Here is a 24657-nt window from a genome sequence, read left to right as displayed (position 1 = left end):
ATTTGTAGAAGTGTGAATTTTGAAAGATGGCTGTTACTGTTGACATTTTGTTTTCTTACCAGAAAAATCAAATTAGGTATGTTCATGTCAGGACGGGTATCAGCAGGTCAGGAAGAACTCACAAAGTGTTTATTCAAAGAAACAAAACCACTCAGGCCTAGTGAGTACAGTAGCTCTTCCCATCTGGCAGTTGCGAGAACTGAAAGTCTGCCTTCCCACAGCTCTCTAAGGCTCCTCCTCCCTCAGGTCCTTCCCAAGCAACCTGAGGCTCCTTCATCTTATGTCTCCAACTAGCTTTGGGAAGGCGGCATGAGGGTATGTCACAAGTTGCTGAGGGGCGCCCAAAATACCTTGAAAGCTACATGCAGCCCTTCGGCTACACGTTGGCCCACTGTGTTCTAGCGTAACCACTTAGTAACAAGAGCGGTGGTGAGCTTAGCAGTGGCAATAACTGACCTGTGCTTAGCAGGAGAGACTCGAGAAATATACTTGCGTGCATTGTTATTAGCAAACCATTTTCTCTTTCCTAAATGATACTAAAGTGAAGAAATTAACAGGCCTCCCTATGTCCCTCCTCACCTTTTACACTGTGAATGCAGATGTCATGGCGTGAAGCAGAAAAGAGAGAAAAAGATATACAGTGGTACCTCGGGTTAAGAATTAATTTGTTCCGGAGGTCTGTTCTTAACCTGAAACTGTTCTTAACCTGAGGTACCACTTTAGCTAATGGGGCCTCCCACTGCCACTGCGCTGCTGGAGCACAATTTCTGTTCTCATCCTGAAGCAAAGTTCTTAACCTGAGGTACTATTTCTGGGTTAGTGGAGTGTGTAACCTGAAGCGTCTGTAACCCAAGGTGCCACTGTAGACAACACAAACACATACATACACACACACACACACACACGTGTGTGTGTGTGTGTGTATAAAAAAACTCTTGAGGCCAGGCTTACTGAGCTGGGCATACCACAAATGTATGGTTTAATGAACAGAACCAAAATACTGACAACCTTTTTAAGCAACCTTTTTTTTAAAAGCATGATTTTTTTTGCCTCCCTGCTTCCCCCTCTCTCCTTTAGCAAAATAGAGATTCACCAGAGATTATTTTTGCATTCCTCCTTCAAACAAAAGCAGGCATGTTGGCCTGACAGCTTTATGAAATAGCCTAAAAACATTTGCCTCAGGCAGCTGTAGCCCAAAATATGTAAAATGATGGCAGTGTAGAACTTCCTCTGTTAGGCACGGTTAATGAGATATGATTTTTGAGGGCAGGTTGGAAGAGGCCCCCACACCCCACACCTACACTTTAGTTCACAGCTTCAGCGTGATTCCCACAGACATGCCTCAGCTATTAGAGCAAACTCCTCGGGAAAGAGCTGGTGCTGTTGAGAAAAACACTGCAAATTAACCGCACTTCCCGCCCTTTGCAGTGCCTCTCCGAGCCAACACATCAAATACCTTTACTTCTCTGTAAGGAGAAACAGAGAGGGGGGTAAATAGCCTGAAAGAACGAGGGAAAACAGGGGTCCCCCGCCTTTCTCTCCCTCTCTCTGCCATGCTGCAGGCAAATGCTAACTTTTGCTCTTGTAAAAAGCAATCTGAGGAGTTATGGAAAGAAAGCAAATTCCACCCTGTCCTCTGGCAAGCAAGCAGAACAAGACTGAGGCATTTTTAATTGATGCTTGGAGAACACAAGGATCTGAAGCTGGCATTAAAGAGCACAGCTCTATCTTGCCTTCATGCCAAACCCCCTTTTTGGTGTGTTTTTTTTAAAGTCTGGTTTACCCAGGCATACCACCAAAGGGCATCAGAGAGTCAGCAGCCCTGTGGCGTTTGTCCTTGGGCAACTGCCAGTGAAACCGGTTTCAGCTGGCAGATGCATGTGCAAGCTGCAGTAATTGGTGTGTGTCCTTTTCTGCCCCAGATTTCTTATCTCAGGCTGATATATTCTCCCCCTCCTCTCTCCAAACCTCTCCTTCTCCAGCCATTTGTTTGTTTGTTTGTTTGTTTTCCCCCCACTGTAAATGTTTTATTAGCAAGATGCAAATTCTCAGCTCTGCAGCAAATTGGTGTTCCTGGATTATTTCAGATGTACTGATAGATGTTTCAAAACGATCCGGGAACGGGAGCGCTGCTTTGTTTGTGCAACGAGGGCCTTTTAAAGAGTTGAAGCTTCATGAAACAAGCCTAGCCTAAAGGAGCTGCTACAATAATTGGCGTGGAGACCAAACCCTGGCCAGGAAGCATGTCAGGCTGCAAGTTTTCCACATGGGGGTCAATTCAGTCTGCTTTGCTCTGTGGAAAGCCAGATGGAGAAAATGCAGATGCTGCTGCTAACTCATTTAATATTACCTTTTTCAGCATAACGGATAAAGTGCTCTGCAAGAACCATCAGCGGTGCTGCTTCCCAATAGGCCTTGGTGCAAGCTTATACCTGCACAGCATGTAAAAGGGCCTTATTTGAATGTCTGCTGCCTCCACCCACATTCTATCTTGAGACTATTACAAGATCCAGATTTGGACACCAGGTTTTTTTTGTCCCTGTTGCCCCACAAGCAAACAGCTCCTTTGTTTCTCATCTAGTCGAGGAAGAGCCCTGGAGCATGCCAAAGCTGGCACACGCTTGTGAATGCCCTGAACAAGGTATGGTGCCATCATAGCAACTTTGTGGATTGTTTTCTGAGAGCCCAACACAGCTGCCTTTACTTATGAGAAGACACAGTATACCCAGTGTTATTTCTCTAGAAAAAGAGGGGCCGGAACTCACTATGAATGCTTCCCTTGGTCTCTTGTCATGGCAATGGCACACACCTGAGAGGTGCCAGACCTGAGTTCCAGCAAATTATGGCGTAAAAAAAAAGCCCTGAGTATATTCAAATATTCAGAAGACCATGAACCACAGACAACAATCTGTATTTCTTACAGTGAAAGAAAAAGCATTCTGATTTCTTTGGTATTATGTGGTATGTTAGACATGGAGCCAAAGTCCTCTTTGAGGTGGCAAGGTTGTAGCTCAGAAATAGAGAATCTTTTTTGCATGCTGAGGTCCCAAGATCAATCTCTGGTGGGGCTGAGGAAGGCTGGCTGCAACCCTAGAGAGCCATAGCCAGCCCATGAGGACAATGCTTGGATGCCAATGAATGAAATCTAGAATCCTGACTTGTTTTTTCCTCTGCAAACCTTTGTTTGCCATTTGATTTTTAAAAATAATCTTTATATGCCGCTTAATTGTCGAGCTCTTTGTTGTTTTCTTACATTATTTTTTTTAAATTCCCCTTACACGTGAAAAAAGTCTTGACCCTTAAGGAACGACAGCTCCCAGAATTCTCTCAGTTAAAGCGGCATAAAAGTACTTTAAGTAGAAGCTGCAGATGTGGCTCAGGTTGCCATCTAGAAGCCAACACTACTCAGCCCTGCATTATTTGATGGGAGAATTTGTACCCTTGCAATGGCTTACAATATATTTCAAATACAACAACCCAGACAATGAAGTCTGGGTTACAGCTGCAATCTGTCAACAAAGAAATGTAAATGAAACCCATGTTAGATAATCCCGGGGCTTCATTTATGTAGCAAGCAAAACATGGTTCTCATTAAAAAAAGAAAAGGGGGGAAACCCCAAAGATTTTCTTTTAAGGAAGAGGTTGAGCAGCCATGATTATATAGAAGCAGATGGGGGCAAAGAAGGCTGGGAGAGATGCCTGAGGAGTGACTGAGGAAGGGAAGCTTTGTGGAGCAAGACGGGCAGGTCATTCCATGCAGAGGGAGTGGTGTGGAAAAAGAGCCCAAAGGCAAGAGTGGGAAGAGAGAGATGGAGTGATGCAGGAAAAAGGAGTGGTGGAGAGAGAGCTGCAATGACTGGGAGATGGCAGAGATGCATGCAGGGTGGAGATGAAGGTGAGAGCGGGAGTCACATACACTTTTTTAAAAAAAGAGAGTTTGGGGGTGTGGCATCAGATCCAAAAGCCTTCCCCCCTGCATTGCTTCTTGCACTCAGCCCATACTTCAGCCTTTAAAGTCAAGCTCTGGTTGTGGTTGTTGTTTAGTTGTTTAGTCGTGTCTGACTCTTCGTGACCCCATGGACCAGAGCACGCCAGGCACTTCTGTCTTCCACTGCCTCCCAGAGTTTGGTCAAACTCATGCTGGTAGCTTCGAGAACACTATCCAACCAGCTCTTGTAGATGGCAGCAAAACAAATATCCCTTTTGTGACAAAACCAAGCGCAATCTTTTCTTTGGGAGAAAAGCATGGTATTTGTCATATAACACATTAATTCACCTATATGTGTGTGCTGTAAGTAAAGGTACCGGTAACTTATTTTTTGACCCGGGATGGTTTGGAGAGCATCTATCCTAGTTTCAGGTCCTGGCATCTCGCCTGAAAAGGATCAGATGATATTGATACAATTTCCAGATTGCAGAGTAGAGTGAAGAAGGAATACATACAATTTATGTGTTGCCGTCATTTATCCTGAGGTGACATATCTCACCTTTTGACATTTCCTACTGCCATTTTATTTTGATGCATTGTTGGTCCAAGTGGGATGGAAAAGTCCTTTTGAGGACACATACCAAATTACACTCGCTCCCCGTCCCTCGGGACAGACCTTAATTTGATCCAGAACTTGTTTGAACACATGGATGTACCTGAAAGCCATTTTATTTATTAAACAGGAACAGGAACAGTATTTCAAAGAATGGCTGAATGGGGCATTTCCCTCAATAAATGAGAAATCACAGGACCTCATGGAAGGAGATCCCTGTTACCATAAAGCACCAGTGCAGCAGCAAGCAAAGGCTCTAGCAGCTCAGTCAGCTGCAGGTGGCTGCAAAGCCAAACAGGATGTTTGTGACTGTTGCCATGGGAAGAAAGGGGCAGTCCATTCTGTACTGAGCACCGGATGTTAGCTCTGTGTATGTGTCATATGACCCGTACTGGAAGTACATGGGTGGAGTTTATTCTTACTGCTGTTGAGTGCAGACATGTTTCTCTGTACTGATGTAAGAGACAGAAATAAAGGATGTAAATAGATTTCTGTCTGCTTCTTTCCCCTCCCTGGGGATACCAAAGGGAAGAGAGAAGAAACGGTGTGTTCTTCTCACATCTGGGAAGAATCGCCGAGGCCTCGCCTGCTTATCTGCCGGGAGTAGCAGCGGGGAGGTCGACAAGGAATATCTGCCGGTGCCTACGCTGTGGCACATTCCTCTGACCCAGGCAGAATTCTAACAGTGGTAGCAGAGGTCGATGGTTCTTCCTCCAAGGATCGCAGGACATCTCTCTCCCCATGCCTCCTTTATCTTCACAATAGCACTGATACATAGTGGCTGGCCCAACATCACCCCAAATGTAGTAATTAGGGAAAACCTGTTACATCACACTGGTCCTGGTCTCCATAGCAGAGCCTATGAGTTAGTTAGGTAGGTAGGAATGGAAGAAAAATTAGTTCAGTCTGCATTTTTAAGCAAATAAACTAATCCATATCTTTCAGGCTATTGTTACATCAAATGGGACACAACTATCCTTCAGTTTCCAAATTTTCCAATACAGTACGAAACTAAGGCGGATATAAAAATGCATATTTTAAAATAAAATACATTTAGATATAACGTATGTTATCTAAATACTTTTAAAAAAATGGATCTGAAAACTAATGCAGAAACAGGACAGAAGAGACTCATAAAAGCACCTGAGAAAAATTGACACCGAGTAACAAGAAAACCTGTGGTGTCATCCATCTCAAGGTGCAGTCGCCCACCCCTCACTTAACAGAGGAGTTAGGGAGGGCTCTCAAGAACAGGTGGAGTAGCTTGCAGGAATTTGAGGCACAGCTGCATCCAGGGTACGCTGGTGTTTCAGCAAAGCCTCTACCTACTGACTAGCCTTAAGCGTGGTGACATTTGGAAAAGCAAACAAACTTTGACAAAGCAGCATGATTAGGGAAACAGCTCATCATTGAATTAAAGCAGAAGTGTAAATAAGGCCACAGGTTTAGACCATAGTTTAGAGACATGTCACATACCTCCAGCTGTAGATGCATCCGTCTTGCTCCTTCCTGGGCTTGCAAAGAATAAGCATATACTCGGGGTGAAAGCACTAATTGTCTTGTGTGATTAATGAATTAATTACTCACCGATTTAGTGTGCGTTTTAACTGGATTTTCATCAGGCCTCTCCCCAGGAAGGGATGTTCGGTGCTGGTAGCATTCTTGTAAAACAATTTGTGTCAAATTGCCAGATTGAGGCAATTCATTTTTAAGATTAAGAAATGGTTCTCCTTGCAAAGCTACAAGATACCCTTGCATAGACTGAGATAGTATTTAAACCAAATATTGAAGTCTATCAAAAAGCACCCAGAGTGAAGCTAACTGAAATACTACAAATGGAAAAAGTTATTTGCCCCCTTTTAAATCCATAGACCTGCATTCCCAGGGTATGTTTTAATACATTGGAATGTAATGTTACTCATTCAGTTATATGGCTTTACATGAGGCTGGCAAAGTTTTGCGCTCTACATTTAAGAAGACGCAGTAAGAAAATATGTGCTGGATAATCTCATTTTTCAAAGAGTAAACACAATTTGAGCCATGGTGTGCAATTCCCCCCCCCCCCAAATGGCTGGTGTTCATTAAGAGGCATGGGCATCTACTCTCAAAAGTGATCTTATAAATAAAGATGAAGCAATATATGGATTATAGCAGCATTCTATGTAATATGGCAGTCCTGGATTTAGGACAGTGAAGGTGGTTTCCCCACATGACGTGAGCCAAGGGGGCACAAAATAAAGTTTTTAAACCCTATTTACAGGTACCTACTCAAAGTTAAGCCCCAGTCAGATGGGCAATTGAGTTGCTGCAAGTGGGGGGGGGGGTGGCATGAAAATAAGAAATATTAGGGTGGAGTGTCGAACTAAAAGACAGTTTCAGACTTCTGGTTTAGCTGTGTCTTGAAACAGGTCGTGCATTCGAGCTCCTCGGAGACCGAAGCCTTCCTACTAGGCATAATGAATAATGAAATCCCTGGCATGCTCTGGTCCATGGGGTCACGAATAGTCGGACACGACTAAACAACTCAACAACAACAATATCACCAATTCATTGGCAGGCTTGGATTGAGTTTCTGCTTGAAAACAAGAGATTGTTACAGAACAAAAATGATAGAGAATCTATGAGAGATAAAATTAAGTGCGCAGTGAAAGGAAACTTAAGAACCACGGGGGAGGGGGGGAGAACGGGACCAGAAGTCACTTTTGTCCTCGCTCAGGATGCTATATTACCCAAGTCCACCCCTGAAAATTGACATGGCCAAGATTCTGCCCTCACCCTAGGACACTTTCTGTACTTCAGCAATGATGCTGAGCTACTGCAAATATTTTCTAGGTCCTCATGTCTTTCTGCGACCTGTTTATTGTACATTCATCCATCTTGTGCAACATTTTGAAATGTAAACATGACTTGAGGGAACATTTGTGGCATTATGAAGATCAATCGGAAACTAATCCTCCAATGCACAAGACATGTTGGACACAGACACACAAACATTACATGGAATAGATTTCTGCTAAATATTTTTCTACATACTTGCAAAATGTTCAGAGTCCACTGATCAAGCAGTAAGTGGCTTCAGGCAAACACATGGCAGTTTGCCTGAACAGGGGCGGAGGGGTGGGGGAAAGGCGCTTGAAGACTCAAGTCACATGAGGCCTCAACATCCTAAGGAAAATGCTTTGTTTTTCTAGCTGAAAGTATGTCAGCAATGCATCCAGAATGATATGCTCACCTAACACCCCCACCCCAATCCCTTTCATATTTACCTTAGGACAAAATTATACACTTCCAATTACAGGGGCAGTTAAAATCGATACAAAGGTGGGAGAAAACAGATCATTTTTCTTATGGAACTAACTGTTTTCATTAATTTTTCATTAGTCCTGCTTCTGTTTCGCTATCCATCACTAGCGGAGCTGCTTTGCAGTAGATTACATTTCAGTTATCTTCCATGCTTCCAGGATTTAGTAGATATTGCTTGATAACGCTGCAAGCTTTGTGGCTTTAACTTTTAATGATCAATAATGCACCAGGAGAGGGTATTTTTGTGTTTGTGTGTGTGGCAGTAGTCTTGTCTCTAAGACAAAAATGGTTTGCTTCTTGAATAGTCTTTTAATGTGGGTCATCTATGTATATTTTTTAAAAAAAAATACTACTAAGTAAAATGTTCACTGGTTGGCCTTGAAATGAAAATACTCCCAGTACAGGAGTAATAGATACCTTCTTAAGAGTGCAACTTGAATACGGATTTGCAGAATCAAATGTCTAAAGAACAAAACATATTGCACTCAACACATCCCCTCACGCACCAAGATTAAACCCCACACCCATGAAATGGCAATCCTTTTCTAAATTTCTGTTATGCAAAAATGTACTTGGTATTAATACTAATTATGAAGCAACTTCCTTTGTGTTACCATTTCTTGATCTTTTGACTTGGATCTGCAAATGCTACCTGTTTTAAAATATACCATGCTGAGATGGGAGTAAAACAGGAGCAAATGTGCTAATACATGCTTCCCAAAAGCAATCAAAACAGCCAAGTAGCTTGCCAGGCTCTAATCCAGACACTGCTATGACCATCTCGGCAGCCTTAGGAGAGGCACTTGGATTTCAGTCTTTGGTTCGCGTTCTATGTGGTATTGCTTACCAGCCTCACTAGGGAGCTGCAATACTTCAGTTAAAGCCACTGTTTCCACAGCCCTTTCATAATGCAAAGCAATGGTCTGTAGACCAGTGTATTTATTAAGACATAAACAGGAAGCTGCGTAACACATTCAGTGATAACGTGGGCATGCATGCACAGAGTCACTCCAGTTGGTTCTATTTTGCACAATAAAGTCAAATAAATGATTATTAGAAAGGACTGTAGCAGATGCAGATCTTTGGGAAAGAAGGAACCCCACCAGACAGCCATGCTTGCATCATGTTCAATTCTGCTCTATCAACCACACTAAGGAAAACATTGCTCAAATCAAAAACAACCAAAAATGAGAGTGTTGCACAGAACCAGTGCCGGATTTATGTATAAGCTAAACAAGCTATAGCTTAGGGCCCCACTCTCTTGGGGGCCCCCACAAAAATTAAAGGAAAAAACAACGATGTACATTTCCAAAATATAAGATAGAAAACAAATAAAAACCTACACACAGCAACAGTGTTTTGTGTTGTGTAGGCTCCTATGATGTAAGTAATGGGCCCCGCCTGCTAGCCTGCTCCCTAAAATATCACTGGTTTGCTAATTTCTATATATAGGGTGCCTACATTCTGCATGTGCAAATGGCTTTAGATACCTATTAGGTCCATAAATTACCATATAGCATATATTCAACACAAAAACAGCAACAATTTGTTGTTGACAAAGGACAGCTGGACATATAAAGGGCCCAATTACCTTCAGCAGCTTAGGGCCTCATCAAACCTAAATCTGGCCCTGCACAGAACTGATGTGCCCAGCTCGCCTTTAAATGAACCACTGGCCACATGCGGAATGTGCTAGGAAAGACAATTAACATGTTGTAAGCCTATAAATTTTGACCAAACTGCAGGAGGCAGTGGAGGACAGAGGTGCCTGGCGTTCTCTGGTCCATGGGGTCACGAAGAGTCGGACACGACTAAACGACTAAACAACAACAACAAAGCCTATAAATCACATGCTGTTTGTACCAGTGACTAGGCAAGACCAGGCATCCCAACAGTGCAGATTTTCCTCTGGAAAACTAATGCTGACAAACAACATAATAGAGTACCCTTTTTGTATTACGAGGTAGCTCATTTGTCATCTTCCCCGGCTCAGACTACAGAGACTTTTTTTTCTTTTTTCTTTTAACATAGCTCTCTTGCTCCAGTCCACCATCTGCTCAGGATAGCAACTCTAATATAGTTGCCCACTGGCTTGGTGCTTGCAGACAAGAACTCACCCCTGTTATGATAAATTTTCAGGACAAATTTTTCATCCTAGCGCAAGCCTCAAAACAAGAGTGGTCTCAAGAATGCAATATTTATGATGCATAGAGACTAGACCCACTGAGGTTTCTTTCCAAACAAGTATACTGAGCATGTAGTCCATCTTTTAGGAGAGAAAATTTCTAATGCAGCACTAGTTTCTGAAATTTGGGATGGTAAAAACAACAATGCTACACACCACAAGTCAGAGAAATTTCCCTTCCTCCAGTCTAGTTCAACTTAGCCTTGACACTATAATGGTATGCATTTTCCTGTAGGCAGTAGGACAATGATAAGAAGCAATGGCAGGGAAATAAAAACCTTTATGAGGTCAAGGCATGAGTAAGTTGAACTAGATTTTAAGGAGGAAGAGGGTAAACTTTGCACACGAAAGAACAGCAGTTCAATTCCTGGCATGGAGGACCACAGCCAGTCAGTGTAGACAATACCAAACTAGATCAACTGCTTGTCTGAATCTATAAGGCAGCTTCCTGTGTTCTCATATAAAACATAAAGGTAAAGGTAAAGGGACCCCTGACCATTAGGTCCAGTCGTGACCGACTCTAGGGGTGCGGCGCTCATCTCGCTTTACTGGCTGAGGGAGCCGGCGTACAGCTTCCGGGTTATGTGGCCAGCATGACTAAGCCGCTTCTGGCGAACCAGAGCAGTGCATGGAAACGCTGTTTACCTTCCTGCCGGAGCGGTACCTATTTATCTACTTGCACTTTGACATGCTTTCAAACTGCTAGGTTGGCAGGAGCAGGGACTGAGCAAAAGGAGCTCATCCCGTCATGAACCGCCGACCTGATCGGCAAGCCCTAGGCTCTGTGGTTTAACCCACAGCACCACCTGCGTCCCATATATAAAACAGTTCTACCTTAAATGCCAGAGAGTACTTAGTCAGGCATTCAATATCCCTTACTTTTTGATTCCTGATTGCAAGTCCATGAGTTAATTACACACAACCATTCACTCTCCCTTTTGTTGAAGAGCACACATGGTCCCTGCAAAAGTCACACAATACAATTATGCAGCCTGATGTTAAATAATAGCTAGCATACAAATCAACAAAGGCTAGTTGTTAGTTTGTAGGAAAATGTAGATAGATGCTGTGCCTTGGGCTATGGATTCTCTTCCCTTACAAACAACAAACCAGCCAGCTTCCCCATCTCTTCCCATGACATCTTGCATTGCAAATGCAAGAATGAGACTGTATTTGAAGCAGAAACAGTTTCAGCCTTAAATACAGAACATCTGATCCAACATGTCCAGGTTTGTGCTTGTTTGTTTTTTTGAGGCCTGGGTAACCAGATCAGTGAGGAAATAGCCAAAGATAACAGAAAACCTTAATGCAAAGTATTGATCTTGGTACTGGTGATCCCTCCAGTCCCTCAAGAAATAATAAACCACTCACATTGAAGTCTGAGAAAATCAACTGGCCTGAGGGCCTTGAAGGTTTCTTGGTTTCATTTCCACTGTAAATAAACCTCAGGCAGCAAGAATGTCTGCATTCAAATACCAGTTGTCCAATAGAAATAATTCATAATATAGAATTCTCCAGGACAGGAATGACAGAATGAAGTAATTGGTTTTAGCTTCTAAACAAAAATAAAAATATAATTTGAACAATTGTCAATATTGCAGTCGTAGGGGTTCCTCCCCCATATTTAATCCAATTCAAAGCACACACTCTCTTTGGCAAACTGGTCATCTTAAGACAAAAATATATACTACAAATACAACTTTTAAGAAGGTGTATTCAAAACTATTTAGCATCTGCTTACAAATGCAAAACCAAACTTAATATAACATTAAAAGGAGACCAGCAATAACTACATTTCCTTGAAGAATCAAGCTGTTCTTTGATACAACTTCAGCAGTGAATGCTGGTTCCATCTGTTGGTTTCATGTGCAGTTGGTGCTTCTTACTAGTACTACTTACTAGACGTGTCAGGTAACAACCCAGTGTGGACAAGTTTACTGCTTGCGCATTAGTAAAACACGTTAAAGGCTCCTCACTTCATCCTCCAAGCTTCAATTTATTATAATCTCCAGTTTCTGCATTGACACACTCACCCTTAACAGCACATCCAAGTGACTGTTGCCCCACTGGCATCAGTACCGTCAAACAAGAACCTACTCAAAACCTACCTGGACTGCTTCTAGCATAAGAACATAGTAGCAACCAAAGGCATACTTAATCCAGCATCCTTTTCTCGCAATGGCTGCCCTCGAGCAGGACAGGAGTGTGACAACATTCTACCCACTTTCGATTACCAGAAGCTGGTACTTTTAAGTTCACTTTTTTGAACTATGATCCCCCCCCCCAGTTTCTATATTTGATATAGTGGTCTGATGGTGCTTTTAGGAAATAATCAGAACACACAATGAGGAACTAGAAAGAGGTATTTGTATTGGTAAAAATGCATTGATCATTGATATAAGCAACAGTGCCTTCAATTTGCTTTTGGAACCTAGTTTCATTTCCACCTCCAGCCACATTTTTACTCCGAGGAAGGTCACGTTGTGTGGCATTTCCAGTGTATGTTCCCAGCAGTCCCTCTGCTACCACTTAATCATGTTGACAGAACACACAATGTTGGCAGCTGATGTTCCTTTCCCTTTTCCCATGCATTACAGCAAAAATACAGCATCTGCTGATGGCATCAAATGCAATTATTTTCATCATTATTGTTACTTTTAAAAAGTAGCTAAATTACAACTACAGTGCATCACAATGTTATTAACCTGTAAAAAGAGAGCTGGTTGCCATCACTGGTTTTTTCCTTATTCAATATATTTATTGCTTGTATCTATTGATCTGATTTAATAAATGACATTTGACAGATTGTTAAAAGAGTCTGCTTTCTTTGTAAAGGGCTAATCAGTGTCACCTACAAGTCTACATATTGTTTACCCTTGTTGCATTATTTTTATTCAGTTCATGACCATGGAGTCCATGTCTGCGACCTAGAGTACAGTGCCATTAACATACCAGACCTCCACAATTTGTGATTCGGTTCAAAAAAATAACATTCAATGCAGTGTTTATCTGACTATTCAAAGATTTAGAAAGGAGCGAGATGTTAATGTTTGCTTCAGAAAACTGGACAAGTGTGATGAATGATAAGGGCCTCAGATTGTATCAAGTGCAGCCCAGGAACAGCAACGTTAAGCTGCAGCATTTGTAAGGGGGAAGACTAACTCCTGTGTGAAAGTATTTCTTTCAAAATACCAAAACACAGAATCCGAAACCATGTATAGTCTGTTGGTGTCTGTCAATTATGCTACATTTTGGGCAAGAGACAATTTCACATAGTCCCACTCAAATCTAGAATCTCCACCCTTTTCTTTCAAGGTTATGTGGAGTGAACATGCAAAATATTCCAAGTTAAGTACATGTAGGGTACTTAAAAAGTACTTTCCCTACATGTTTACAGATTATTCTACTGGTTAAGAACAGTTTTTAAAATGTGGATGTACCAGAGTTCATATTCCTTCCATTTCACCTCAGTGCAAAAAAAAAAAAGTTAAATAAAAAATGCACATACATTTATTTCATTAAGACTAACTGCCATCATTAAAAAACCAAAACATTTAACAATGATCATCCAGAAACAGCAATACAATAGAACTGCTATTGTCCAAATTTACAAATCTGAATCCAGAAATTTACTCAATCTACCTTCTCAGTGCAACTCTATGTTAACATCATTTGCCATTTTATCCAGTATTTTTAAGCTTATCCGCTTTAGATATACACCACACTGGAAAAGCAAAGTTGTATTTTATTTTACAAGCTGATACTGTAGGGAAACTCTGAGTTTTGCCATCAAAACTTTGCCATCATTTATGTATGGGATTTATCCTAACCACTTATTTCCTGGCATGATCAATTTAAGTTCCCCTGCCATACCCTCTAGGAGATGCAAGACTACCTGCCCTTATTTTATAAAAGCCAGAATAATTCCTTTAGCTTTTGAAGGTTTGAGAGATACTAGAATAGACCCTTTTTGTTTGACTGGGAAAAGCTTGAATTCAGAACTTCAAGTCTCACAATAAAATAAAATAAAATAAAATAAAACGGAATGTTTGCACCATTGTTTCAGTTCACTGTTCCATAAGGAGGAGGAGTGTGTAGTCATAGCTTACTTAATATACAGTATTGCATATAAAAAGGTATTTTGGGTAAGGATAAATGTGGTGATTGGTGACTGGTGAGTCTTATGCCACAAAAGCATCACCTGTGAACAGTATGGATTTTCTGTTGTATACCTTGTAATCTCTGTTGAGACAAGCCTAAACCAATTAAGTAATTAGAATAACTTAAGACAATAAAATAAATGGAGGCAGCTATGTTGGTTCTTAGAAAAAACCCAAATAGCATAGCAACAGTACCAGACCTTTATAAGGACCAAATTAAAAACTAAAAACAAACCGCAAAGAAATATGCTGGCTTTTGAGTTTTTAAGAATTACTACATACTGTATCTGTTTTCTGGGTTTGTAAAGTCAGAGGAAGAGTGCTGTTTGGGTTTCAAAAAAACCCAAGAAGAGGGCAAGGGAGGAAAGAAAATTGTTTCAGTCGAGAGGCTAGGAGATGCTCTGGCTGCAATATACATCAGACTTAAATGGTGATTCAGTAAGCACTTTGCATACTAAGTAGTTCAAATTTTGCCAAGTGTAAAAATTCAAAGGATGCTCCAAGTTAAACGGGGACCAAAAATATTTGAAAAAAATAAAACTCAATGCGCACTGTCCTTTCGAAAAATATATACCAGCCATTATTCAAATTGTTCCTCCCTTACAAGGAAGACCTAAAGAAAAATGAGATAACCCTTATATTAGCAAATCTGGAGAGGAGGTGGGCAAAGCACTCTTATGTTGCTGCTGTTGCTGCTGCTGCTGGTAGTTTCCATGGGAGAGCAACCAGAATGGTCAAAGTCCTGCTGGATCCCTGTGTGCAGGGTGAGAATTAGGAAGCAGATCCCTTCCCCTGTTACTGTTAAGAAAACAAAAACGTTTATATTTCCTTCCTATTGTGGTCAATGGCATGGAATTAACTAGACCGGATCTGCAGCTTAAGGCCCATTTTGGTGAGGTGTCAGGGGAACAAGGGGGTTTAGGACCCTGCAGAACCTAGAGACATCCTGTCCTGGCCCCCATAACTTGTGAAACACCACCACTGGGATATCTATGTCACATACTAGGGGCTCTCAGGTGCCAGGAATGTGTTCCTAAAAAGAAATAAAGGAAATGGAAATAAAAGTTATTACACTAACTATCAGATACATACTTGAATAATAAATCTGTAATAGACCATAATCATTAAGGATATTACAGCTTAAGCCAAACACATTTTGACAGAGGTGGTCTAAATATAACAAACAAAGCAGAACAATTCAATTGGCTTTATAGTATATGAGACCTCAAATGAGAGCAAGACCTTCAAAGGAGAAGCAAACCCCCTTGATTAACAACCAACCAAATTATTGTTCACAAGGATAGCCATTGTCTTGACATAATCAGGCTACACTTTCTGGAACAGACAATGAAGAGGAACACATTTATTATGGCACAAGACTATAGTCCATCAAAGAGTATGCCAAAATAATGGTGTTAGTCTTTAAAGTGATGTTTATCTGAGCAAAAAATATACACCTTCATTTCACTCTTGGAGTCTGAACTGGAGGGGTCTGAACTGGACCAGGAACAAGACTTGTAGCTAATGGAAGACTTGAAGCTAATGGAAGGGGTTGTAGCTAATGGAAGATGTCAACAGCACCTGTGAAAATCACAAATTCCATGCTAGGGATCATTAGGAAAGGAAATGAAAATAAATCTGCTGATATCATAATGCTGTTATACAAATCGATAGTGCAACAGCATTTGGAATACTGTGTACCGTTCTGGTTAGCCCACTTCAAAAAGGATATTGTGGCACTCAAAAAGCTTCAGAAAGTGGCAACCAAAATGAGAGCAACCCCTGCTACGTGGAAAGGTTGCAGAGTTTGGAACTTTAATTAGAGAAAAGATCAGTAAGAAGTGACAGGATGAAGTTTACCAAATTATGTATAACATGGAGAAAATGGGTAGATAAAAGTTTTTCTCCGTCTCTCATAACACTAAAACTCATGAACATGTACCTGAATTTTGGAAAGTTCAGAACAGATAAAAGAAAAGATAAAATATGAAACTGACTCCCATGGGAGGCAGTGATGGCCACCAGCTTGCCTGGCTTTAAATGAGGCTTAGCCATTGTTCTACCTCCTCTGTCAAGAGGCAGTATGCTTCTAAATACCAGTCGCTGGGAATCGCTGGTGGGCAGAGTGCTCATGTCCAGTTTGCAGACTTCCTACAGGCATTTGGCTGGTCACTGTAAGAACAAGATGGTGGACTACGCAGGTCAGTGGTGTGGTCCAGCAGCCTCTCTCTATGTTCTTAAGGTGCCATGACACTTTTTTGTTGTTTTCACTACTCCTCTGGAAATTATGAAAAATGCTTCCCAGACGCTTTGCTTGTTTAGTTCTAGGTGAGAATGAAATCCTCCCCCACCCTTTTAAAATGGCTCCCCCCCCCGAGCATTACAGAAAAAAATCAAAACATTCAGTACTATGCAATAAAATAACCAACATATGGAAGCCAGCATGAGAACCAATTATAGTCTCTTTTTAACTGTCACATCTTGTGACCTCGAAAAATACCACTTTGAATCTGTAGAAAGAAGGTAAATCTGTATGGTTGTATCCTGGGAAAGTTTACATTGATGGAAACAGAGATGAAAAATAATTTGGTTGGCTGTTAATAAAAGAGATTTGAAGCCAAAGTCAAGAGCTAAAGTCTACAGAATGGTTGCACTATGTTTCTTTCTATATTAAGGCCACTGATTAAGACCTCTGTGTCAAAGTGCGTTTGGCTTATGATGGGATATTATGAACTTACTATTGTAGTTAGTTATCTGATAGTTATTTTTACTGTATTTTTGATCCTTTTTTAAAATATAGGCTTCTCCTTATCTGATTTTGGTCACTAGGTTTTGTATTAAGGATCGTTTTGTCTGCAGTTCTCTGTATTTTGTGAGTTTTGTCCTGCCAGTGGATCTTGTGCTCCACCAACGGAGCAGTAGTCATACCATTTCCTGTGGCCCCTCAACTGGCTTTGCAATTGCTCCTTTTGATCGGGGTAGGCAGACTTCAGGATCTACCAGCCAGAGTCTGCTGCAAAAGATATAAATTTAAGATTAACTAATTCTGATTCCAGAAGTGCCAGAACTGGATGTTGTGCACAGTCCTTCCACACAAAAAACACATTCTTGGTTTTTTGTCTAAGTTTTTATCATTAGGGTATTATATGGGGCAGAGGGTGGGTCATTTGTTTGTTGCTTTGGGAAGTCAGAAATCACAGCAAATCATCCACAGATCTGCTAGTAGATCCAGATCTACTTTCTGTCTACCCTTGACTTTCCAGGTCTCTCCCATCATTATTTATTTATTGGCGCCGCACGTATAAACAGTCACATGCAAGTCAAACAAACATATGTGGGGACTTGCCTGTATTGTTACTCAGCGGCTGGAGGGCCTGCCCTTCTCCTTAAAACAACATCTTCGGCAAAACTATGCAGAATTATACTACTCAGAAAGGAAAACAATACTTGTGATTTTATGGGCAGTGATGAAATTATACTACACAGGGATGTTAGCATTAGATAGACGTAAAAGCAGTCGTACAGGCCTGCATTTAATGACTTTACAACATAATTGCCCAGGACTGAAAAGATCGTACTAACCAACATTAGGTCACTTGTCTCAATGATGGAGAGAAAGAAGCACCCTGAGGTGCATCAGAACCGTTTGCCACTATGAACTAAAGATAAAGCACATTGCCTTTCTTTAAGTAACGTATTTGTGCCTTCATATTGTTGTTTGTGCACAGAATTCAGCACCACTTACTGTCCAATGAATGTATCAGATGTATAATAGAGTAAGTTAAAAGCAAATGCTCATCTTGATTCTTAAACATTTTTCATTTTTTCTTTACTATTGTTGACTTAAATCAGGACATTAACAGAATTTAGTGTACTTCATTTGAGTAAAAAATAGTAAAAATGAATGCACTGGAGTCAAACCAGAGCAACTCTGCCATGTAGGAATAAATTCTGACTCCATCTGATAAAAAAATAAGATGGTTCACATCTGTCAGACGGACAGAAGTGTGTGACTTCCTGTTCATGACCTCTGTTGTGTAATGGATGGATGCTTTCTATAGTTGTGCCCAGTCATCTCTAACACAAACACCTGCAAACCTGATTCAGGATGTACATGCTGAAAAACAGATCACCATTTGGCAATGGAAAATGGAAGGGAGCTGTGAGCCTCCCCTTCTGGCAATGGCTTCTTTATTGTAAATCAGGCCTGACTATGGCCTAGGACACTTAATGGCCCTCACAGCACCAATCTCACCTACTATTTTAAGGGGTTTTTCTTTCTTTTTGCATTTCTAACTTTTTACATATACATATTTTACACCTTGAGGTTATTATTACTAATCCAAATGCTCCTGTATCAATACAGGTATGGTCTCTATATTTGATATAAATGTGTCTTTATTCAATGTTTCATTCCAGAGCTCTTTTGGTGTTCCGACTGCCCATGGAAAAGGGTCCCCTTTTTTGTAAGAAAAAAAAATGTCCTTAGTCCAGAGGCTCTTGCTTTATTCGAATGACAGAGGATGAACGAGATGTCCTTCTGAGTTCTCGCCTAAGTACATATTCACTGAACTGGGAAGAGTCCACCCCTCCTCCACAGGAGCCAACAATTTCAAAGCCTCTTTGTTGCAACCTCTCAAGTACCTACAAAATAGGACAAGGAAAAGATTGGGTCAGAACAAAAGATTAAAAACAACAACAGCAGTGTAATTGTGAAAAACAAAATCTGTTTTCATGTACTTTTTTATTATATGCTTAACTACTTTATATTTATGCAACATAAACTCCCTCCTCAATGATAACTACTGGTAAATTTCAAGACATTAACAGCAGCTACTGTAGTTAAATGAATACTGAAATTGCAACCTCTTCATTCCATTCACCTTTGCATGATTTCTAAAAAAAATGTAGGGCAACATCCAATGCCGTCGTCCCATCAGTGCGGGAGTGAGAAACTACCAGCCCATGGGCCAATCTTTGGCATGAGAACCATTTCTCCCAATCCATGGCCAACTGGCCACCAGTTGATGTCAGTGGTAATGACAATAACAAGTGAACTGATAGAGGTACAGTGTCTTATGAGCCTTCCATTCTGGGCTTTATTTTGGGTACTCCAACAGGTCATGGATGCAATAATAGTGCATTAGTGGTGGATTTATACTGGAACACCCACACATCATTCCACTTTATCTGTCGTTCTGTGATGCTTCCCTAAAGATGCTACATTTTTGCCACCTGGAAAGACACTTCTGCTGTGGCACAACAAAAGCAGGACAACCCCCTTCCCCTTGCAAACTTTTGTGGTATGGAAAGTTACAGGATTTCAGTGGCAAACTATGGGATATGCAGCTGCTGGAAACTACGTAGTATGTTTGTCCCAAAACCTTTGCAGGAGCAAATGGAATTGAAAGTGAAGTTGCCTATAATCACTACAATACTATTGTGAGAATAGCTTTTCATGAATGCACAATATAAAGGATATCTGTAGGGCCCTATGCTAAGTCCATTAACATGTGTACAGAGAGATGAGACACACCCAACATCTATATGGAAATATCTAAATTGGAAGGAAGTACATGAAAAGTCCGCTAATTTCAAGGTTGTTGCCTTTGATCTGACTTACTGCTCACCTGATGAGTAAGTGTCTTTAACTCAATGGGGCTTACTCCTGAGTAGACATGCAGATGATTGTGGTGTAGCAGTAAAACTCCATTAACATCTAGGCTCCCTTTCAAACTCTCACTGGAAAACTAAAACTGAAAATACGGTAAATATCCCTTCACCTAATGCGTTCACTAAGATTAATGTAAGCATCCTCTTGATTATTCTAAAGGCCTATGACACAGACACACAAAGGTTTTCCTGATAAATGCTCCATGCTTTTGGAACTCCAGAAGCATGTTCTGAGAGTACACAATGGACTTATACTGCTGAAGCTAAGGTGGTTTGAGTCTGGATAGGAGACCATCTAGGAAGGGAGACCATTTAGGAACACTTCATGATGGAAGAAAATTAGGATATAAACATGCTCATAATTTCCAATCCTCTAGTACTTCTGTGATCTCTGAACTTCTTTATTTGGCCCAGTGTTTAGAAGCCAAAGTTAAAATGATCTGGGGCAGGATGCAGCTGGTATCTTTAAACTGTAGCTGTAGGGATTTGTTTTAATCTTGAATGTTCAATGTAAATTAAAAGACATTGATTAAAACAGAACAAACCAAATGTTCAAGGCAAGGTCTTTCAAAGACTGATTGGAATACAGGTGTTGAACATTAATCAGATATGACCAGACTTTATTCTTCAGGAATTTTTCACTGTATTATTCTCTCTCTCTCTCTTTCTCTCTCTCTCTCTCTCTCTGTGTGTGTGTGTGTGTGTAGACTGAGAAGGCATAATATTCAAACTTCAACTGTTTCCCCGCACTAGGAAAGTTAGGGTAAAGTAGTGTAGGATAGAGGGGTAGACGTACTAGTTGACTGATCAACTAAAGACAGGTCTTGTATCAATCATGTAGAATATTCAGATGTTTTTAAATTCTGGCAGCTAAATAAAATGTTCCTGAACCCGCAACGATTGTTGAAAATAGCTCCTAAAACATGACGCCATGGAGTAGAGAGAAATCTCATAAGCCATCACAGGTTGTTCCATAAATGGTTAGCCTCCTATGTATCTTCCCCATAGATATTCAACAATACCTTCCAGGATGAGTTCTGCAACATATTTTTTCCACTAACCCGATTCATTTAAGTGATGGTACGTGGCTCTTCTCATCATGTCATATGCAGCTGCTGCTGAGAACATGGAAACTGCCTTGTTCTCAGAAGCATCTGCATGCTCCATTATCTACTGAATAGGTTCAGCACAAGCCATTAGACCCAGTGTATCAAATAAAATGTGTTGTGGGAGGGGGAATCATTGGCTTGTTTTTGTTCTAATTTTTATTACATATTTTGTGGTTTTTATATTGTATTTTTATGTTGTGAACTGCCCTGATATCTACGAATGAAGGACAGTATACAAATTTAATAATGAATAATAATTTAATAAATAATAAGAAAGAGAATACAACCAATCCTCTAAGGAAGGGCTTGGATTGATTTACTTTCAAAGTTTTTTTTTTTTAAACCTCACTCTGGCTCACATATTTATCAGCTTGCCCAAAAACTGATATACTGGTGTCTACATACCTGAACTGAATTGAGATGACAATAGCCATTTAAAGGAAATCTGATGACATGTGTTGAGTCGTGATTCCAACCTGCATTGACTGAATTGCACATCACATCACCAATTTCTGGGAAAACCTCTTCTATCAAAGACTTGTCGCCACTCAAGGTAATCCTCTCTCCAAGATCCGGAGCAACTCGCACAACCAAACACTCGCAGGATTTTGAAAACCGGCATGTCTCCCGATCCTGTTTCCACCTTTCCATCTCCCCTAGCATGGGCTGAAGCTGAAAATACTTTGCTTCTTCATACAACAAGCTGTAATCCTGAAAGACACATAATTTTCATTGCCAACGAGAAACATACATGCCGCTATAGGGTACGAATGGCAATCCAACATTGTCAACTTAATTGTGGAACAGACTTCCTCATCATTTCCTTTCCACTGCAGCCTCTTTCTTGTTTGCCACCCAAAAACCCCTATGGGAAGGTTGGGGGGCAGAGGGACTGCAGTGGTGACATCTACAGTATATAAGAAAAATAAACTCAATATTGAATTCACTTCAACACGTGGATAGGAACTGCTCACCTTCCCCATCTAAGAAGGTCGTATGGAAGAAATATACACCACGATTAATAGGGATGCTTCTGCCTTGCATTATCTTTTTCTGCTCCCCTATGAGTAGTAAGCTTACCCATGTCCAGGCAGTCATCATACTGTTTGTTGGGGTTGGGGTTGGGGCTGAGGAGTGGGAGGACTATGGCTCATTTATAGCATACATTGTTTGCCTGCATAAGATCGCAGGCTCAATTCCTGCAAAGGTAAAGGTAAAGGACCCCTGGACGGTTAAGTCCAGTCAAAGGCAACTATGGGGTTGAGGTGCTCATCTCGCTTTCAGGCTGAGGGAGCCGGCATTTGTCCACAGACAGCCTTCTGGGTCATGTGGACAGCATGACTAAACTGCTTCTGGCCCAACAGGACACCATGACGGAAACCAGAAAGCATGGAAACGCCGTTTACTTTCCCGCCACAGCGGTACCTATTTATCTACTTGCACTGCCGTGCTTTTGAACTGCTAGGTTGGCAGGAGCTGGGACAGAGCAACGGATGCTCACCCCATCATGGGGATTTTAACAGCAAGCCCAAGAGGCTCAGTGGTTTAGACCACAGCGCCACCCGTGTCCTTTGCATCTCTAAGCAAGGCTGCACTGACAGTACTGAACTAGATAAGACTAAGCCTGTCGTGATTCATAATAGTGCAGCCTCCTATTTTCTTATGCATTTTGTTGCCCCTGCCAGTGACAATTGATGCTGAGCAAGTTTGAGGAAAGCACATGTGACATCAGAATACAACTAAGTCTAGGGGACTAGATGCAGGGCAATTGCCATGCTAGTTCCCAGTACAGTACAATAGAAAATAAATGGAAAGAAGAGAAAGTTGGTGCTGAACACACACTGGCCTCTAGACCAGACCATCTAAGAAGCAAGGGATACAACATTTGCTACAGAAATATAGTTAATATAGTAGGGAAGGTTGTAAAGACTGGTGTTTGAAAGCATCAAAATGGAAATAAAGTAATTTAGGACACATAACATCGATTTGTTAAAAAAAAGGGGGAGACTACATTCCCTTTGATATGACAACTGTCTTGATGGATAAAGGGAACATAATCTATTAGCTTAAGTGAACATTTAGACATGGTTCCATATAACATTCAAAGTTATGTTATTTATAATGCCTCCTATTCATGTCTACTCAGAAGTAGGTGCCACCGAGTTCAATGGGCATACTCCCAGGTAAGTGGGAATATGACTGCAACCAAAGATTAATATTTAATCTGCACCAAAAGACTAATATTTAAATGGTTGGTCTCAAAATAGTCTGTATTCTGAACCCACTGCTAGGAAGATGCATTTTACGACATTTTATTGTACTACATATAATAATTACATTGGTGTGTGTGTTTTGAATTAACTATATTTGTGGCTTTAAAGTTTATACTTTGGCTCATATGTGCTTTGACAAGAGTATTGTGTGTGCATGTACAAATACAGAAATAATAATATTAATGAGATTCAATGTTTTCTTCAAATTATGAGATATTTCCAAGTGCTGACTATCTGGCTCACATCTGAACTAAGCAGTAAAGGTCATCAATATGATCTTTTGTGTGTGTTTGTGTGTTGTTTTTTAAACAAGGAAAAATGCATTTTGACCTCATTGTAAATGGTATGAGGCATACATACATCTGGATGAAGCTAGGCAACACTAGAAACATTTTCCCCCTTTAAATTTTTTTACCACCCTCCATCGAAAGATCACAGGGTGGTTTATAATATAAAAACAAAAAAGCATAATAATGAACAAAAACAATACCCACCCCTCACCCAAGTATAGATGCAATGGCCAGAAATAATGTACATTCTGGGATAAGACAGATTATGGCAAACCTGATACGTGTGGATACCTGTCCACATCCCCAAATATCTTCTTCATTAGTATTGATGTTTGGTCCTGTTTTCATATTTGTATATAACGCTTAATACCAGAATTATTATTAGGACTTATTAGTTACCTAAAAAGTCTCCAAAAAGCTTACATTTGAAAACTTAAACACATGACATAGAAAACTATGCTGTTTACAAAAAAGATAAAAGGTAAAGGTACCCCTGCCCGTACGGGCCAGTCTTGACAGACTCTGGGGTTGTGCGCCCATCTCACTCAAGAGGCCAGGGGCCAGCGCTGTCCGGAGACACTTCCGGGTCACGTGGCCAGCGTGACATCGCTGCTCTGGCGAGCCAGAGCCGCACACGGAAACGCCGTTTACCTTCCCGCTGGTAAGCGGTCCCTGTTTATCTACTTGCACCCGGGGGTGCTTTCGAACTGCTAGGTTGGCAGGCGCTGGGACCGAGCAGCGGGAGCGCACCCCGCCGCAGGGATTCGAACCGCCGACCTTTCGATCGGCAAGTCCTAGGCTCTGAGGCTTTAACCCACAGCGCCACCTGCGTCCCTACAAAAAAGATAACAATCAGTAAATGTGTGTTTGTGTGTGTTTATGCAAAACAATGAAGATAAATGTCTACAATACCAGATGAAACAGTAACATTCCCCCGCCCCAACCAGAAAACAAGCCAGCACATTTCTAAAACATCGTCAGGGAAATGACTAGCTAGCCTGGCCACCAAGTACCTGCAAGGTACATGGAGGATCAGAGAGGTATGGCCTGCAGCTGTGTGGACCCCACCCCAAAAGTATTTAAGATACACCCAAAGTTCTGAACTGGCCCATGACATAGAAAG

The 24657-nt window shown here is 41.1% G+C and overlaps 1 protein-coding gene and 1 long non-coding RNA gene across 11 annotated transcripts in view; one reads left to right on the top strand and one right to left on the bottom strand.

The window, feature by feature from the left end:
* Window positions 1-12378: 12378 nt before the first annotated feature.
* Window positions 12379-24657, bottom strand: part of KCTD1 (potassium channel tetramerization domain containing 1) — a 75756-nt gene continuing 63477 nt past the window's right edge. For 9 of the 10 annotated variants that reach the window (XM_083748255.1, XM_083748249.1, XM_083748252.1 and 6 more), the window contains 2 exons: window positions 21377-21682; window positions 12379-18833 (listed from right to left, as the gene is read on the bottom strand). In XM_083748255.1, coding sequence (XP_083604381.1) covers window positions 18675-18833; window positions 21377-21682 — 465 coding nt within the window. In that variant the 3' untranslated portion in view covers window positions 12379-18674. The remainder of the gene's footprint in view (window positions 18834-21376; window positions 21683-24657) is intronic. The other variant, XR_014566603.1, reaches the window with a different exon arrangement.
* LOC310848799 overlaps window positions 17844-24657 on the top strand; it is a 244473-nt gene continuing 237659 nt past the window's right edge. The window contains exon 1 of the long non-coding RNA XR_014566618.1: window positions 17844-17935. This is a non-coding gene — a long non-coding RNA (uncharacterized lncRNA). The remainder of the gene's footprint in view (window positions 17936-24657) is intronic.

Source organism: Podarcis gaigeae (assembly GCF_964106915.1).
Source record: "Podarcis gaigeae genome assembly, chromosome: 7".
Classification (NCBI taxonomy): Eukaryota; Metazoa; Chordata; class Lepidosauria; order Squamata; family Lacertidae; genus Podarcis; species Podarcis gaigeae.
Note: the sequence above shows the minus strand (reverse complement) of the source record. Positions and strands in the feature narration are given on the sequence as shown.